This window comes from Suncus etruscus, chromosome 2 (assembly GCF_024139225.1).
Source record: "Suncus etruscus isolate mSunEtr1 chromosome 2, mSunEtr1.pri.cur, whole genome shotgun sequence".
NCBI lineage: Eukaryota > Metazoa > Chordata > Mammalia > Eulipotyphla > Soricidae > Suncus > Suncus etruscus.
In genome coordinates this window covers 95,835,584-95,852,814 of record NC_064849.1, presented here as the reverse complement: position 1 = coordinate 95,852,814, position 17,231 = coordinate 95,835,584, and the positions used below count along the sequence as shown (strand labels likewise).

Sequence of the window (17,231 nt, the reverse complement as noted above, 5' to 3'; positions counted from 1 at the left end):
TCTACTAAGAGCACTTTATTGTAGGGGAGGAATAATATCAGAAAGTAAGAGCATGATAATATAAAAAAAAAAGCTATATGCCAAGCAATGATGTTATATTTAATCATCACATCAATCTGATGGGTATTTTTGTCTCTAATTCAAAAATAAAAGATCACCCATGATGACTAAGGGGAATTTTGTTAAACACAAGTTCTCACAAATGGCAGACCTTAAATCATCTTTTGTATTGATTTCAAAATCTTTCATTTCCTACTGGTGTTGGGAGACTTCTACCTGGAGGCTATAGTGAGATCCGCTTCCTATTAGCCCTGTATCCAAGCAACTCTGGAGTCTCAGTGTTGTGGATGCAAATACGTTTTACCCTCGGAAAATAAAAATAAAAGATAGTATGGTAATAATACCCAGAAACAATAGAGATGAAGTTTGAAAGGACCAACCCATGATATGAAGTTTACCACAAAGATTGGTGAGTGCAGTTAAAAAAATAACTACACCAACAACTATCATGAAAAGTGTAGTGAGTGAGAGAAATAGAATGCCTGTCTCGAAGACAAGCAGGGGGTGGAGGAGGAGGGAGATGAGGAACATTGGTGGTGGGAAGGTTGCACTGTGAAAGGGGGTATCCTTTTCTATAACTGAAATCCAACTACAAACATGTTTGTAACCATGGTGCTTAAATAAAAATATTAATAAAAAGATATTAATAAAAAATTAAGAAAAGTCATGAGGTTTATTCCAACTTCATGTAGATATGTCTCCCTATCCAAATTGTAAAAGGGAAACAACTGGACCTTCTGTATTAAATAAGAGTTGCCAGACATTTCTCTAGCTACTATGTCACTCACCATTTTTGTAATTACCTAGTCCCTCTGCTTAGAATCTTTAACACAAACAAATATAAAGTGCTGATCTCATGAAGATCCAAGTTATACAATCCTTTGGGTTGTTCCCCACTTTTTCCCCATCCCTATTTCACACTTTATAAATTTTATTGACTGTTTTTAATATGCAACTCATTCAAAAAAAATTTTAACAAGTCCAGGGAGATAATACAGCAGGTACGTCTTTGCCTCGCACTAGGATGGCCAATGTTTGATCCCTCTGCACCACAGCATGGTCACTGGAGTCCTAAGTGCCAAGTGAGTGAGTGAGCCCTAAATGCCAAGCCAGGAGCAAGCCCTGAGCAGTGCTGTGTTTTTGCTGATGCAAAAACAAACAAAAATCCAAAAGAAACCTAACTTTAAAAAAACAGATAACTAAGAAGTCAGATATTTGCTTTCTTTATTTAAAAACAACTCTAATATGGGGCCGGAGCAGTATCACAGTGGTAGGGCATTTGTCTTGCATGCAACTGACCTAGGACAGACCACGATTCTATCCCCTGGCATCCCATATGGTCCCCTAAGCCAGGAGCAATTTCTGAGCGCATAGCAAGGAGTAACCCCTGAGCATCACTGGGTGTGGCCCAAAAAAACAAAAAAAAATACCTCTAATAATTAATAACCCTTTTCAGTATGACTGACCAACTGCAGTACCATGCGACTCAGTTAGTCAGTTGGCACTGGCCAACATTTAAAATGCTGATTTTTAACAGTGCTAGAAAAGTGCTGACTCATGCAGATTTACTGTGTTTGGTTTTGGGTTGCATTTACAGGATTTTGAAGGTGAAGCAATGCATCTTTCCAGATCTATTTGTCTTAGGCCAAAATACAAATGAGTTTGCAGTTTCTTTGAAGACTACATTAGGGGAAAGACTGATCAAGATTGAAAATCTATTCTAGGAAACCTATAAATTAAATAAAATTATATAAGCACCTCCCAGTGGAATATAGAGATTTGAGACTTCACTGGAATAGATGACAAGGAGAAATCAGTTTGGTATGTTAAATTACCAGTAGTTTCACTGATTTTCCTGGATGTATCTACAGTGTAGACAGTTGGCTGTGACTTTATTTGAAAATAGTAGTTCCCATTGGACAAAATAGTCTTCCATTTACTCAGTAAAAACAGACTGAAACTTCATGTACAACTGTTCTTTTCTTCCCTAGGTGATAGATTGATTTAATATCCATATATTATTATTATTATTATTTTTCTCTCTGATGCTAATGACCACCAATAAGAATAGCAGGAATTTTGTTCTTGATAAATCTAGAGGAATGGACTTAAAAATAGAAAAAAGTTATGGTCTCAGTAATGAGCTTAGCATCTCCTGTCTGGGACATCTTTGACAAAATAATGCAGAAAAAGCCATCTCTAAATAAGAGAAATGACTCTGTATTATAGACCTTAGAAATAGAATGTTATCAACTCTTAATCTAGCTCCTAATATTAAGAATTGATACTGCCTCAAAGCACTGAAAGTAGTTCAGGACAGCTTCACAGTTCTGATCATTAAACTTTGGTACATTAAACAGGCAAAGGGAAAAGATAGGATAAAAGGAGATATTACACTATCCATTACCCTCCTAACTTACAAAAATGAAAAAAGATAAAAGAGGGAGAAAAAATGAAAAGAAAATAAAAAAATAGAATTAATTCTTTCAGGAATACTGTTAAGGTTATTGTTTTGAGTTTTAATATCCTCTGAGCTTTGTTATTGACTAGTATTGGTATACATTAATATTGTTTCATTATATGATCATAACCCTATGAGTAGAACTGGCACCTTTATTCATGTTTCACCACTGTAAAATATTAGCAAAAGAATGTAAAGAATGTTAGGTGATTTTTTTTCATGATCCTCTAGCATGCAGCCATCAAGAATAAAGGGACTATGGAAGAAGTTTAAATTTGTATTTTTAAGCCCATTTTATGAGTTTTAGAAAAAAGTAAAAGCATAGGTGTGGTTCAGCATCTTGAGCCAGATACTACTTTTGTGTTACTATTTGTCACATATTTATGTATATTCTTGTTTGTACTAAAGAAGTAGTGAAGATTTATTAGAATATATGATAAGTAATGGGCAAAAAATAACTCAATGACTATTAAAAAGATAACACTTTTCTCAATACAAAAGAAATGTGTATCATTCTAATGCATCCGAATGACAGGAAACTACAAAGAAAATAAATACTATATACTCGGGTATAAGCCCACTCAAGTATAAGCCGACCCACCTTATTTACCCTAAAAAACTGGGAAAATTTAGTGATTCGAGTATAAGCCAAGGTGGAAAATGCAGCAGCCACTGGGAAATTTCAAAAATAAAAATATATACCCAAAACAATTATAATAATTGAGGAATCAGCAGGTTAAATGATTTTTTAATATTTATTGCTAAAGAAAAACTATAACTTTACAACCAAATTTACAACAATAACTTTACAACTTTAAATAAAGTGCAGAGAACTGTAGCTTAACAGATAATCAAGCTAAATCACAAAGGTAAAAATTATTCAAACCTGGATTCCTCCTCATCATCATCTTTATGTCCAGAGCTCAGCTGTATCTGATGTGAGGGTATCAGCATAGACATTGTCATCATCACTGAGTTTGCAGATATCATCACTGCTGTTCTCATACAAAGCACAGAATATTGTGGGTTAAATAGTTCAGTGGCATACACCTCAGCTGCGACTTGTGGACTGAGCTGAAGCACTGCCTTTCCAGCAGACAACAGGAGATGACTGGAGACTCTGTGCATTTAGTTTAATGTGAATGCACTGAATCAAATAATCTGTATGATCCGAATATAAGCCGAAATTTTGTGCCAAAAAATTCAGCTTATATTCAAGTCTATAGGTACATCTTTAAATACTATTGCATTCTTTCTTTCTCTTACAGTTTAAAACCAACTATGTGAAGAAAAGCTTTCGAGTACCCATTCAGCCCAATGAAACATTGGTGGGTGCTGTGATAAACAATGTGTCAGAGGCCATGGAGACACTTACAAAAATTAAAGAGGAGTTGGTGCCAGTTGCAGGTTCTGTGAATGGGGTCAATGCCCTGGGACTAGTTGTCTTCTCCATGTGCTTCGGTTTTGTTATTGGAAACATGAAGGAGCAGGGACAGGCCCTGAAAGACTTTTTTGATTGTCTGAATGAAGCCATCATGAGATTGGTAGCTGTAATAATGTGGTAGGTATTTTCATGTGCTCCCTACACAATTTATAAGATGCTTATTGTCAGCAACATGTGTTTGTCACTGGGGAACATGTGACAAATAGGGTGACCAATGATCAGAAATTCATGATTTTCTGAGCTTATTGTGGCCTTGATGCTACTTTCAAGTTTCTTAGTAAGTTTAATTCCTTGCTTTTAAAATATGATCACTCCTGACCTCAGTGCTTATAGAATTATATTCTTCTTTTCTCTGTTTAAAACTTCTTAAGATAGGAGCTAGAGAGATAGCACAGTGGTAGGGCATTTGCCTTGCACACAGCCAATTCAGGACGAATGGTGGTTCAAATCCCAGCATCCTGTATGGTTCCCCTTGCCTGCCAAGAGCGTCTGAGCACAGAGCCAGGAGTAACTCCTGAGCATTGCTGGGTGTGACCCAAAAATACAAAACAAACAAACAAACAAAAACAACAACAAAACTCTTAACATAGTCTTTCAGTAATGTTTTTGGAAAATCTGCTGTATAACAAGTATATAATACCAGGTATTATGGAGATAGTTGATGATAGATAGATAGATAGATAGATAGATAGATAGATAGATAGATAGATAGATAGATAGATAGATAGATAGATAGAGAAGATAGATATGATGAAAATAGATATGGAGCTACTGAATTCTACATTACTTTATGTAAAAGGAAAAACAAGCAAACAAGTCAAGTAATAAGCATTAGTTCCAGGTGCTATAAAAATTAAATCAAATAAGATAAAAAAAAATAAAAAAAAAAGACTTGGAAGAAGGCATATTTTTCCTGAAGAGGGGAAATTAGTTCAAATGGTAGAACATAAGCCTCACATATTTGTGGCCCTGGGTTCAGCCTACAGTACTTCATAGGTCCCAGAACACTTTTTGGTGTAATTCTACTGACTCCTAAGCATCTATGCCCACTCATCCCTTGTACCATGGGGTAATACAACTTTGTAAATTTTAGAAAGCAAAATAAAATGTCCTTGGACAGTGCAGAAAGATTTCTGAAGAGGTAACTTTTTTGGTTGCTGTCTGAATGACCAGGGAAGCCAGCCATACAGAGTGCTAAGAGAACATTCCAAGTAGAAGAAAAAGCAAACATAGAGCCCCCTAAATCATCAGGAGAGCTATGCTCCCCTCTCCTCTATCCCAGTTCTCAAATAAAGAAATGTAAACAGCCACTCTGCATGCCTGAAGGACTCAGGGGGAAGTATTCTAGAATGCCAAGCTACAATTTATAACAAAACTCTTTTTTAAATGAAGTTGAGAAGTAGGAAGGAAAAGACTAAATCCAAAGGGGAACATTAAGTTTGGAAAGAAGATTGTTCCAACAGGGAGAGACTCCTTTGATTGGTTTAAGATTTTTGTAAGGGTGTTTTTCTTTTAAGTCTTTAGTTTTAATCCAGATTCCTTCTTGGCACCTGGGGCAGGAAGGCATCCATTTCTAAGAAAGCACTCACCAATATTATTAAAAATATCCTTTGTCTTTATAGCCTCCAAAAGCCAAAGAAATCCATTTTGTAAAAGTTTGTCCAAGATGGATATGAACTTGGGTACAAAGACTGATCAGAATGTGATCTCCACAGGAGCCCCAGTTGAAATCCTGGGCCCTCTTTTGAAATCCTGGCAGGGCTGAAAGCGAACATTTATCTTCATATTATTAAAATGCCTCCACCTTTCACCTTTTGTGTGAAAGAAGTCCATTCAAGGCACTGAATGAACCTCACATGTAACTTTTCTAGCTGTACATTTGCCTGCACGTGCAACATTGAGTTATTGCATTTCTGAAAACAGGTACTCATAATTTCCTGGCCTGTGCTTTTCAGGGACTTTGAAAAGCAGCATTGTATTTTTTTTATTTGAAGTAAATTCTCCATACACCATTCACAGCAAACCCTTTTCCTTCAGGGTGATTGATCTCTGCTTTGAGTAGTGAGGGTTTGGTGATCCTTTCTTTAGGCATCAGACAAAAGGAGATGAAGCCACAGCGTGGTTCACTAAGTATAATTCATGTTATGTCTTTATCATTGATTCTTGCCAAGTCTCCAGATCACCAATGACAGTAGCAGCCAATGGGCAAGAATCACCTTTTGAGATGACCTGTTGTTACCTAACTATGGGAGTATGGAGACAGAGGTGACCAATTCCAATTCACCTGAATTTATTTTGTGATTCCCTTGCAATTATGCCAGTGGGATTTGCTTTTCATTTGCACTATGACATAAGATTTCCTTGTGGTACATTTGTTTAAGTAAAAGTTGAGTAATGATCTAAGTGGTTGTATTATTGGGGGAAATAGCAAAAGAAGCACTTGAGAGAGAGAACTGACAGTGATCTAAAACCTTGAAAGGGCATGGACACATCTTGCGCACTAGGCTGGACTCTGATGTAAAAGTTTGGGTGTCCTGTCAGTGAATTGGGCACTTCAGGGTACCTAGAACAATGGGAAACAGGAAGAGTGGGTAGAAGTGATCAGGCATGGTGAAAGGAAAGGGAAGAGATTGTCACCAAACTTCTATGTCTGCCTTTTCTTCCATAGGTTTAGAACTCTCTCTCTCTCTCCCTCCCTCTCCCTCTCCCTCTCTCTCTCTCTCTCTCTCTCTCTCTCTCTCTCTCTCTCTCTCTCTCTCTCTCTCTCTCTCTCTCTCTCTCTCTCTCTCACACACACACACACACACACACACACACACACACACACACAAAACCTAGGGCCAAAGAGATAGCTCAACAGGCTGAGCACCAGCTTTGTATTCAGGAGACCTGGTTCTATAACCCAAAGTCCACCCCCGCCAAGCACCACCCAGAGCAATCTCCAAGAATTGAGTCAGTAGTTAGCCCCAGACACCAATGGATGTGGTCCAGAAATAAACTTCCCTAGAGAAAATGAGAGTGACCCACAAGAAGAGGAAGGTTTGAATATATTTGATTTGTATTTAAAAGAAAGAAATCAACCACTTCTATAAATCCTGAGCAAAGCTTGCTAAATCGACTCTCTGGCAGGTTCTTATCACTTAGTCATTTCTGGGGACCTGCTTGCTGGAAATCAGACTTCCAATTGTGCGTGTGTTGCTTCTGCATAGGTACGCCCCTCTGGGCATCCTCTTCCTGATTGCAGGGAAAATTGTCGAGATGGAAGACATGGGCGTGATTGGGGGGCAGCTGGCCATGTACACTGTGACTGTCATCGTGGGCTTGCTCATCCACGCTGTCATTGTCCTCCCGCTCCTCTACTTCCTGGTAACACGGAAAAACCCCTGGGTTTTCATCGGAGGCTTGCTGCAGGCGCTCATCACTGCTCTGGGAACCTCCTCCAGGTCTGTAGCTGGGTGCGACCTCCTCCTACTCGAAGAAAATCAATCTCACGCTTTACTTTAACCCAGAACCTTCAGCTGTGGAGGAGCAGAAGTCTGGGGTAGATGGGGCAGTCTTTCATTTCCAGGCATCTCCATTGGCTTTTTCACTTCTGATGTCAATTCAGTCCATTTTAGGGGACAGGTAAGGTGCTTGCTTTGCATGCAGATGACCTGGATTAACACCCCACCCCCGACATCTCATAAGGTGCTGAACACCAATGGGTATGGCCCAGAAACAAAACAAACAAAAAATTGGTCTATTTCAGGGAATGGCTGACTGTGTACTTTGAGGAGACAAAATAGAAATTGTCTCCCCTTTCCTTCCCACCGGACTCCCTCTTGTTGGCTTTTGCCTGAAGAAGCCATGACACTGACTCAGCACAAGCTGTTGATGTTGGGGAATGATTACACGTGGTGTTCACACAGGAACCCAGAAACAAGGGTGCTGCCAAATGGATACCCACACTTTTCCTAACCCTGCTCCCCTATTTATACAAGTGCTGACTTAGTTCCCTTTAAAATAGTACATGGGAGAGGAAGGAACTCTGTCCAAAATACCCGACACCCAGACACTGTCTGAACCATTTGGACAGTCGCTGACCAGCCTTTTCCTTCTTCCCAGTTCTGCCACCCTGCCCATTACCTTCAAGTGCCTGGAAGAGAACAATGGCGTGGACAAGCGTGTCACCAGATTTGTGCTCCCGGTGGGGGCCACCATCAACATGGACGGGACTGCCCTCTATGAGGCTTTGGCTGCCATTTTCATTGCTCAAGTCAACAACTTTGACCTGAATTTTGGACAGATTATTACCATCAGGTACTTGGAAAGTATGACACATTTTCTGAAGAATGATTTTATGTGAGCAGGGAATGAGGAAGAAACTGATTGGGTAGAGATCACATATATAAGCAGGATTTGGGGAGTTGTTTTATCTTTGATGTTTTTATTTTGTGTGTGTGTGTGTGTGTGTGTGTGTGTGTGTGTGTGTGTGTATGTGTGTGTGGTTTTTTTGGGTCACACCCGGCAGTGCTCAGGAGTTATTCCTGGCTCCAGGCTCAGAAATTGCTCCTGGCAGGCACGGGGGACCATATGGGACGCCGGGATTCGAACCGATGACCTCCTGCATGAAGGTCAAACGCCTTACCTCCATGCTATCTCTCCGGCCCCGATGATTTATTTTTAACTTTAAAAAACATGTAGCTGTGAGGCAGGACAGATATCTTGACTTGTGGAGAGCATCTCCCACCTCTGCCCTGAGTTTGATTCTCAGCACAATATAGCCCCACCCCCTTACTAGCGCCTCTGATTTGTTGTAATACAAGTGGCCCTCAGCATTGCTACCTGTGACTCTGTTGGCCTCCCAAGTACCAACCATCAAGCCTGCACTACTGGACTGAGCATCACCAGGTTGCCTCAGCACATCTTTATTTATAGGGTCTGATCCCTATAAAAAAAAATTAGGGGCCCAAGCAATAAGTACAGCAAGTAGGGCATTTGCCTTGCATGCAGCTAACCCAGGTTTAATCACTCAGCATTCTATATGGTCCCCTGAGCCTACCAGGAGTGATTTCTAAGCACAGAGCCAGAATCATCTCCTGCACACAGCCAGATGTGGCCCAAACAGCAAACAAAAAAATTACAGGAGCTGGAAAGATAGCACCAAGAGTAGAGTGCTTGCCTTGTATGTGGCCAACCTAGGGTCAGTTGCCAACACTACATATGGTCCCCATGAGCACCACTAGGAGTGACCCCTGAGCAGAGAGCCAGGATTAACTCTGAGGACTACTAGGTGTGTGTTCCCCTTTCCCACATAAAAGCAATTTTTCTTTTTTTTTCAACTTTATTTAGTAATTTATTAGTATTTAGGCCACACCCAGCAGCACTCAGGGGTCACTCCTGGCTCTGCACTCAAAAATTGCCACTGACAGACTTGGGAACCATATGGGATGCCAGGAATTGAACCAGGTCCCTCCCAGGTAGGCCACATGCAAGGCAAATGCCCTACCTCTGTGCTATCACTCTGGCCCCAAGAAAAAAATTTATGCAATTTTCATGAATAAAAAAGTGGAAAAAGATAAATTCCTTATCATTCTATAAGTGACCACTGTTGGTATTTAGCATGTAAAGATTTTTCCTAAGCATAAATATCCTCACACTTTTTTTTCATAATAAAGTCACACTACACAAATTGTTTACACTTGGTTGACTTACTTATCACTGTACTATGAGTATATTTTGATGAGTTTATTTACTTATCACTATTCTAGGACTAAAATTTGCTCATTATTTTCTAAATCTGTATAATACATGGGATGAATATTGTTTATTTTTTACGCTAATTATAGTTCATTTCTGAATTTTATTAATAGGTTCATTTTTATTGTCAGTCTTCTAAATAAACTTGAAATTTTGGATTAGCATTTTCTCTTGGGTTAAGTTTTAGACTATTAAAGGGCCAGAGCAATTACCATTTGCCTTGCACATGGCCTAACCAGGACAACCGGATTCAAATCCTGGCATCCCATATGGTCACCGTAGCCTGCCAGGAGCAATTTCTGTGTAAAGCCAGGAGTAACCCCAAAAAACAAAACAAAACAAAAAAGACTATTGAATAGCAGCCACATTGACAAATAAGTTGAGTTTCATTTTTGTAAATTTTTTTAACTATAATATGTAATGTGTCTCATAAATGGTCATTTTTCTTTGTATACCCTCCCTAATTTCTTAGTCTCTTCTCATGAGGTAGCCACAGTTGGTTTCCTATGAAGCCGTCTGGAAATTGTCTTTCCATATTGAAGTTCAAGTGTGAAGATATAATCTCTCCTTTTTTTTTTAGTTCCTGGAGTCACAATAGGACATTAAGTGCAATATAGACTCTAGACCTCACAAACCAAACTAGACCCTGAGTGTGTGTGTGCGCCTATGCACATGTATGTATGTGTGGGATAATTAGTGGCATTAGTTTATTTTAAATATTAAAACAAGGGAGCCAGAGCAATAGCACAGCAGTAGGGCATTTGCCTTGCAGGTGGCTGACCCTGGACCAACAAGGGTTCTATTACCAGAATCCCCTCTAGTCCCCCATTGTGCCAGGAGCATTTTCTGAGCACAGAGCCAGGAGTAACCCCCTGAGCCCCGCAGGGTGTGGCCCCCCAAAAAATCAAAGCAACTCTTTACACAACTTTTTACTATAAAATTGTATTAAAATTTTACACAGTAAAATAAGAAATTTGGAATAATATTACAGCAAATCTCACTTCCTCTCCTTTATGACACTCTCTGCATGTGACTCAGCAAGCACTTCTTAAGGATATTTTTCTACATAACCACAATAGAACAAATCTAAAAAATATGTCCAGAATATCAACTAAATTCAAAGTTTACCAATTGTTCCCATAATATCTTTGATAGCTTTTTTATCCTACTGACAAAAATCAAATCCAGATTTGTGGCTAACATGTGGTTCTTATGTCACTTTAGTCCTTTCTAATCTCAATTAGTTCCTCCAAATCTTGGGATATGTGTTTATGCTTATTTAGAAATATGTCATTAAAAAAAAAAAAGAAATATGTCATGTGGGGCCGGAGAGATAGCATGGAGGTAAGGCGTTTACCTTTCATGCAGGAGGTCATCGGTTCGAATCCCGGTGCCCCATATGGTCCCCCGTGCCTGCCAGGAGCAATTTTTGAGCCTGGAGCCAGGAATAACCCCTGAGCACTGCCGGGTGTGACCCAAAAACAAAACAAAAAAAGAAAAGAAATATGTCATGTATCCAGATTAACTCAGACCATGAGATTTTAGAAATAATTATCATGGACACTGTGCATATATTTTGCACTGTTGGAAAATAATAATAGTTGTTAGATGCATTGCAATTAAAAGATGAGACTGATCGTGGTAAGAGGTGATTGACCTAGAAGTTCTGGAAATCCCAAGTCCAGTGTAGCTCTTGGCTTCCTGATACCTATTTTTAGACAGCATCAACATCCTCACTGAAAGGCCCTAAGTTACTAAAAAAAAAAAAAACATTCTATTCCCTAAAACATTTAAAACAAAGGAGATGAAGGCTGGAGAGATAGTACAGCAGGTAAGGCACTTGCCTTACACACAGCTGACCTGGGTCCAGTCCCCAGTATCCCATATGATCCTGCCAAGAGTAATTTCTGAGTGCAGTCATGAGCAAGCCCTGGGAACCACCAGATGTGGTCCAAAAACAAAAACAAAAAAAAAGAGGAGGGCTGAAGAGACAATATAAGGACAGGGGTTAAGGTGCTTGCCTCACATGGGTTTCTTCTGGGTTTGATCCCCCAGCACATGGTCCCTGAGGATCACAGCACATCAGGGCCCAAGCAGCACCACATCCTTGAGCCCTAGCACTGAACTGTATCCCAGTTAGTGGAGAATTGCCAGGAGGGGTATCCCAACTAGATCAAACCTCTAGCACCATAGAGGAGAAGAGACTGAGGAAACCATAAGTTTTCTCTGCCATAGACTTATTACTTTATTAATACCACTTTGTACCTAGCTCATGCTTGACTCTAAAACATTTTCACACTAATGTCATACTGTTAAATATGTGCTTAGTAAGTGGAATCCCAGATAGGATATGTGCTCACAAACCCTGTTCATAATTTCTTTCATTTTAAAAATAATAATATAGCGGCTGGTGTTTTAATGGGTACATTACTTGTCTTATATGGAGACTGGCCAATCCAGGTTCCATCCCAGCATCTCTTATGGTTCTCTAAACACAGCCAGGAGTATTTCCTGAGTGCAGAGCTAGGAGCAACCCCTGAGTATCATTGGATGGAGCAAAGTAAAGGTATATGTATATATTATTATTATAGGATGTTGCTCAAAATTCATTTTCCTTTTAAATTAATGTTTGATTTTCCCCATCCATACCAATCATACAAGAATTGTTTGTTCTACTTTGAACAGGAGTGATTAGAAACAAATTGTTATTGTAACTAGAGCATTTTAGTAACTTTTTATTGGGCCATTCCTGGTGGTGCTCTGCCCAGCAGTGCCTGTGGTCAGAAGGAATGGGAGGGGAAGATGGGCTCATAAAATGCATTCAAGAGTCAAAGTCTTGTACATGCAAAGTATGTGCCATGGTACAATATGTGGCACATACATGCAACACTGTAGCCATGGTTCCAGCTCCTATACTGCATTTTAGACCTTGCTTAATACTTTCAGGCTCATGAAAAAGAATAGGAACATCAATTCCTTCTCATAGAAGTAGGACCAGTTTCTTTCTTTTGTTTGTTTGTTTGTTTTGGTTTGGTTTTGGTTTTTGGGCCACACCCAGCGGTGCTCAAGGGTTACTCCTGGCTATCTGCTCAGAAATAGCTCCTGGCAGGCACGGGGGACCATATGGGACACCGGAATTCAAACCAACCACCTTAGGTCCTGGATCGGCTGCTTGCAAGGCAAACACCACTGTGCTATCTCTTTGGCCCCAGGACCAGTTTCTTAAGGATCCTTGTGAAGACCGAATAAGCAAAGCTAATGTGATATATGCTTAGCATTAGATGCTGCTTATCAAAGTTTGATAAATATTAGTGAATATAATTAATCATGCAATGCATTTTTGCCATCTCATTTTGTTGGTGTTGGTTTTTTCTTTATTTAGACATTGTCATTTTACATCATTTATTTTTCCACAATATTTTCTGTGAACTTGGCTGAGCAGGCATTGCCGACAGCAGATTTTGCAGGATATCCTCTCTGTTGGAAGCGATTTGTCAAACTCTTCTGTCTGTGCCTTTGTTTAAACAGCATCACAGCCACAGCAGCCAGTATTGGGGCAGCTGGAATCCCTCAGGCGGGCCTGGTTACCATGGTCATAGTGCTGACATCCGTGGGCCTGCCCACCGACGACATCACTCTCATCATCGCAGTGGACTGGTTCCTGTGAGTATGCTTCAGGGTCCCCCTGAATCTTCAGAATGTCGGGCAGTTCAGCATGCCTGCCTAAAGGAGCAGTCTTGGATCCAGAGTGGGCAGCTCAGCCCATAGTAAAATTGTCCACCTGGCCCACACCCTGCCTGTAAGGAAGACCAGCCCCGGAATTCAGGCACATTCACTCCTTTATCATCAACCCACGGGCACATCTGGCTGCTACACTTCGCACTCCATAAAGCCATTCAGGGATTGGGCAACTGATGTCTGCAAAGCCAGCATAAATCAGCCAGGCCCTGTCCTGAATTGCACAACGCATGCCCCCAGCGCTGAGCTACAGGCCTCACACGCTGGCTCCAACTCCTCTTGTGCGTCCCATGCCAATGGCATAATGTGGCGCAGATGTTCCTGTCTGCCCCCACCCGCAGGCGGTGGTGTGCAGATAGCCAGCGTCATGCAGAGAAAGTGTGGGGAGAAGTACCTTCCAGACTGTCCAACCCTTACCTCTTCCTGCCAACGTTCTCTGTCTCTTCCTTCTGCTTCAAAAACGACATCCTCAGGATGCCCCCCTTTTAAAGGACACTGTATGTGCTGCAGTTGACACGTACTGGCTTCTCTAGACCTAAAGGCCAAGAAGAGTGCAAAAAAATTCTCCAGACACTACAAATGGGAGAGGGAATCCTCTGAGAACAGGAGCTGGGCAAACAACTGGGTCTTGTGTCCTGATCATGTGTGTCAGCAGGCTCCCCAAACACCTCCTTGGCAAAATCAGGATGCTCATGCAATCTAACTTGGATTTAGCTGTGAAGATTAAATGCAGCTGAGATCAGGGAAGCATTCAGCACACAGCCTGGCCTTAGGACATCTCCTACATCATTGTAGGAGAAAGCTGCAGTCCTAAGTTTTAGTCTCAGGTCCCCTTTCACACACACAAAATTTTTTGGACCCAAAAGCTTTTCTCTTTGTGGGTTCTAGCTGTCAATAGGCATCATATTAAAGAATCTTAGGGGCATTTTTGCATTTGAAATTCATTGGAAAATTGCAATAATAAATTCATTAGAGTAACATAAATAATTTTTTGTTAAAAAATCTTAAAAGTGGTATCATTTTATGTTTTCACAAATCTCTATAATGTCTGGCTTAATCTAAGACAGCTGGAGTCTCCTATGTGCTTCTGCATTTAATCTGGTATGATATCTCATTTTGTGAGGTAGTCTTTGAAATACCCAGCTAGACAGACATGCATAAGAAAATGACAGGGGTGGCCGGAGAGATAGCATGGAGGTAAGGCTTTTGCCTTCCATGCAGAAGGTTGGTGGTTTGAATCCCGGCATCCCATATGGTCCACCAAGCCTGTGAGGAGTAATTTCTGAATGTAGAGCCAGGAGGAACCCCTGAGCGCTGCCAGGTGTGACCAAAAAACAAAAAACTAAAAAAAAAGAAAGTAAAGAAAATGACAGTGAGGGACCAGGCAGACAGTACAACAGGTAAGAAACTTGCCTTGCATGCAGTCCACACAGGTTTGATCCCCAGCACTCCATATAGTCCCCCAAGTTTTCCAAGAGTAATTCCTGAGTCAGGAGTCAAAGCAACCCCTAGCATTGCTGGTTGAATTTCCCCTAACCCCCCCAAAAGATAAGAAAATGAGAGTGAGAGGAAATGTAGTCTCTAATTGTTATGAACATTGTCTGGACTTTAGGAACATCAGGGAGATTTCTGGACCACACTTTAGAAAATACTAGTGTAAATAAATAAATAAATAAATAAATAAATAAATAAATAAATCTGAATTATAAAAAATAAAATCCATAAAAATTTTAAATAGAAAAAAGAGAGAAGGGTGATCCCTTACTGTAGGCACTAGAACTAAGTCAGCTAGTAATTGAAAATCAATGATCTCGAGGTATGTGAAATAGTTCAGTGAGTAAGGAACTTGTCTTGCAGTCAGTCAACCCAGGTTCAATCCTTAACACCCTGTGTGATACCCTGGCTTCCTCCAGGAGTGATCCCTGAGTGCAGAACCAAATGTAATCTCTGATTATAATCAGCACTACTGTTTATAAAACCTTTAAAAAAAATCAATGATTTTGGAGCTGGAGAGATTATACAACAGGTGGAGTGCTTGCTTTGCATGCAGCCAACTTGGATTCAATTTTTAGCATCCTATATGGTCTCCCGGAGCAGAACCAGGAGTAATTTCTGAGAGCAGAGCCAGGAGTACCCCTGAGCATTGCCATGTGTGATCCAAATGCACACACACACACACACACACACACACACACACACACCAATTATCTCTGATTCTTTGGGGGTAAAGGAAACATAGGCCCAGCCATGCTCAGGGGGCCAATCAGTGGTTAGGGACTAAACTTAGGGCTCCTACATGCAAAACATTTGCTCTGTTATCTCCCCAACCAAATTCCTATAATCTTATACCTTTTACTAACTACTATCTTGAAAACTGCATATATTATGTAACCATACAGTTGGTGAATGTTCTACACTGCATTTTAATGCCCCTAAGGATTTAACTAGTCCGGTCCTAATATAAGCTGAAATTGTACAATTATTCACAAAAGCTCCCCCTTCTTCTTCAGGGACCGCCTCCGAACCACTACCAATGTGCTTGGAGACTCCCTTGGAGCTGGGATTGTGGAGCACTTATCTCGACATGAACTGAAGAATCAGGATGTTGAAATGGGTAACTCAGTGATTGAAGAGAATGAAATGAAGAAACCATATCAGCTGGTTGCTCAGGAAAATGAAACTGAAAAATCTATTGACAGTGAAACCAAGATGTAGACTAACATAAATGAAATGCTCTCTTGAGCACCAGATGTTTGAAAACCATTGTGAAATGTTTCTGTCCCTTTACAAACTCATTCTCTCCAGTAAGCCCCTTATCTCCCTTTTAGCTTCACTTCGAGGTTTGGGAAGGAGTCATCCAAATATAAGGGAGGATTTGGGGTTGGCCAAAATGTCTATATTTCATTCATATTTGAAATGTTTGGTCTTACAAAAGAAGGTACTGAGATCAAAAATAGTCTTGGTCATATCTTGCAAGTTTGTCATATGACACACAATCCTGTAAATATGATTTTTAAAAAATAATTCTAAAAGTCTAATGATAGGCAAAGAATGCTTTTAAATCAACCTTTAAATATTGTATTTCTAAATACAATTCAATTTTAGTATCCAAATGAAACAATATGCTAAACTACAATTGGTTATTAGCTGGACAATAACAGGCTTTTTCCCCTTTCTCTTCTAACTTGTGTCCTTATTTTATGAACAAGAGGACAAAGGCATACACACATAGTGTAGCTATGAAGAGGCATATAAAGTGAAATTTTTCTTTGGGTTCAGAGTAAAGCTATGTCCCATTACTAGACCCTTAGTATCCTCATCTGTAAAATGAGTGAGTCTTCCAAGATGCCTCTGTGAACTCTTGTAGTCTGATCATCCTGTGGCATCATGTAAAGACCTATGCTCTATTTCTTCCTCAACATTCTGAGCAAGTATCATTCCAGGAGCATTGGACTTTCAGAAAGGACATTTATTGGAAATGTACATTTCCAAGTACAACAAGGTACCTGGTTAATTCACCAGGTCCTGTGTCAGAATGTCAGTTGTGCAAAACACCAGGTAGGAATCCATCACAAGAGTGGCATTGTTCATGAAACTCTTTGCAGTTTTCTCAACAGGGATGTGTTCCCAGCTCTCCTATTCTTCCCAAATTGAAGGGAGTGTTCTTGAAAAGATGTCTCCCTCTACTCTTCAAATGACACTAGACTTTTAGAAAAATAAATGTAAGACTAGTAACTAGCAAGTAGTTCCTAGTCTTACTAAAAAACACTCTAGAGGTATCCAGGACCA

The 17,231-nt window shown here is 40.1% G+C and overlaps 1 protein-coding gene and 1 non-coding gene across 3 annotated transcripts in view; both read left to right on the top strand.

Annotated features, from left to right (window-relative positions):
• SLC1A3 (solute carrier family 1 member 3) overlaps positions 1 to 17,009 on the top strand; it is a 95,805-nt gene extending 78,796 nt beyond the window's left edge. For both annotated transcript variants that reach the window (XM_049768569.1, XM_049768570.1), the window contains exons 6-10: positions 3,790 to 4,082; positions 7,175 to 7,408; positions 8,070 to 8,264; positions 13,233 to 13,367; positions 15,953 to 17,009. In XM_049768569.1, the coding sequence (XP_049624526.1) occupies positions 3,790 to 4,082; positions 7,175 to 7,408; positions 8,070 to 8,264; positions 13,233 to 13,367; positions 15,953 to 16,157 (1,062 nt within the window). In that variant the 3' untranslated portion in view covers positions 16,158 to 17,009. The remainder of the gene's footprint in view (positions 1 to 3,789; positions 4,083 to 7,174; positions 7,409 to 8,069; positions 8,265 to 13,232; positions 13,368 to 15,952) is intronic.
• Positions 2,351 to 2,484, top strand: LOC126002462 (small nucleolar RNA SNORA36 family). The gene has a single exon (XR_007493161.1). It is a non-coding gene; the product is annotated as a small nucleolar RNA SNORA36 family (small nucleolar RNA).
• Positions 17,010 to 17,231: the final 222 nt, after the last annotated feature.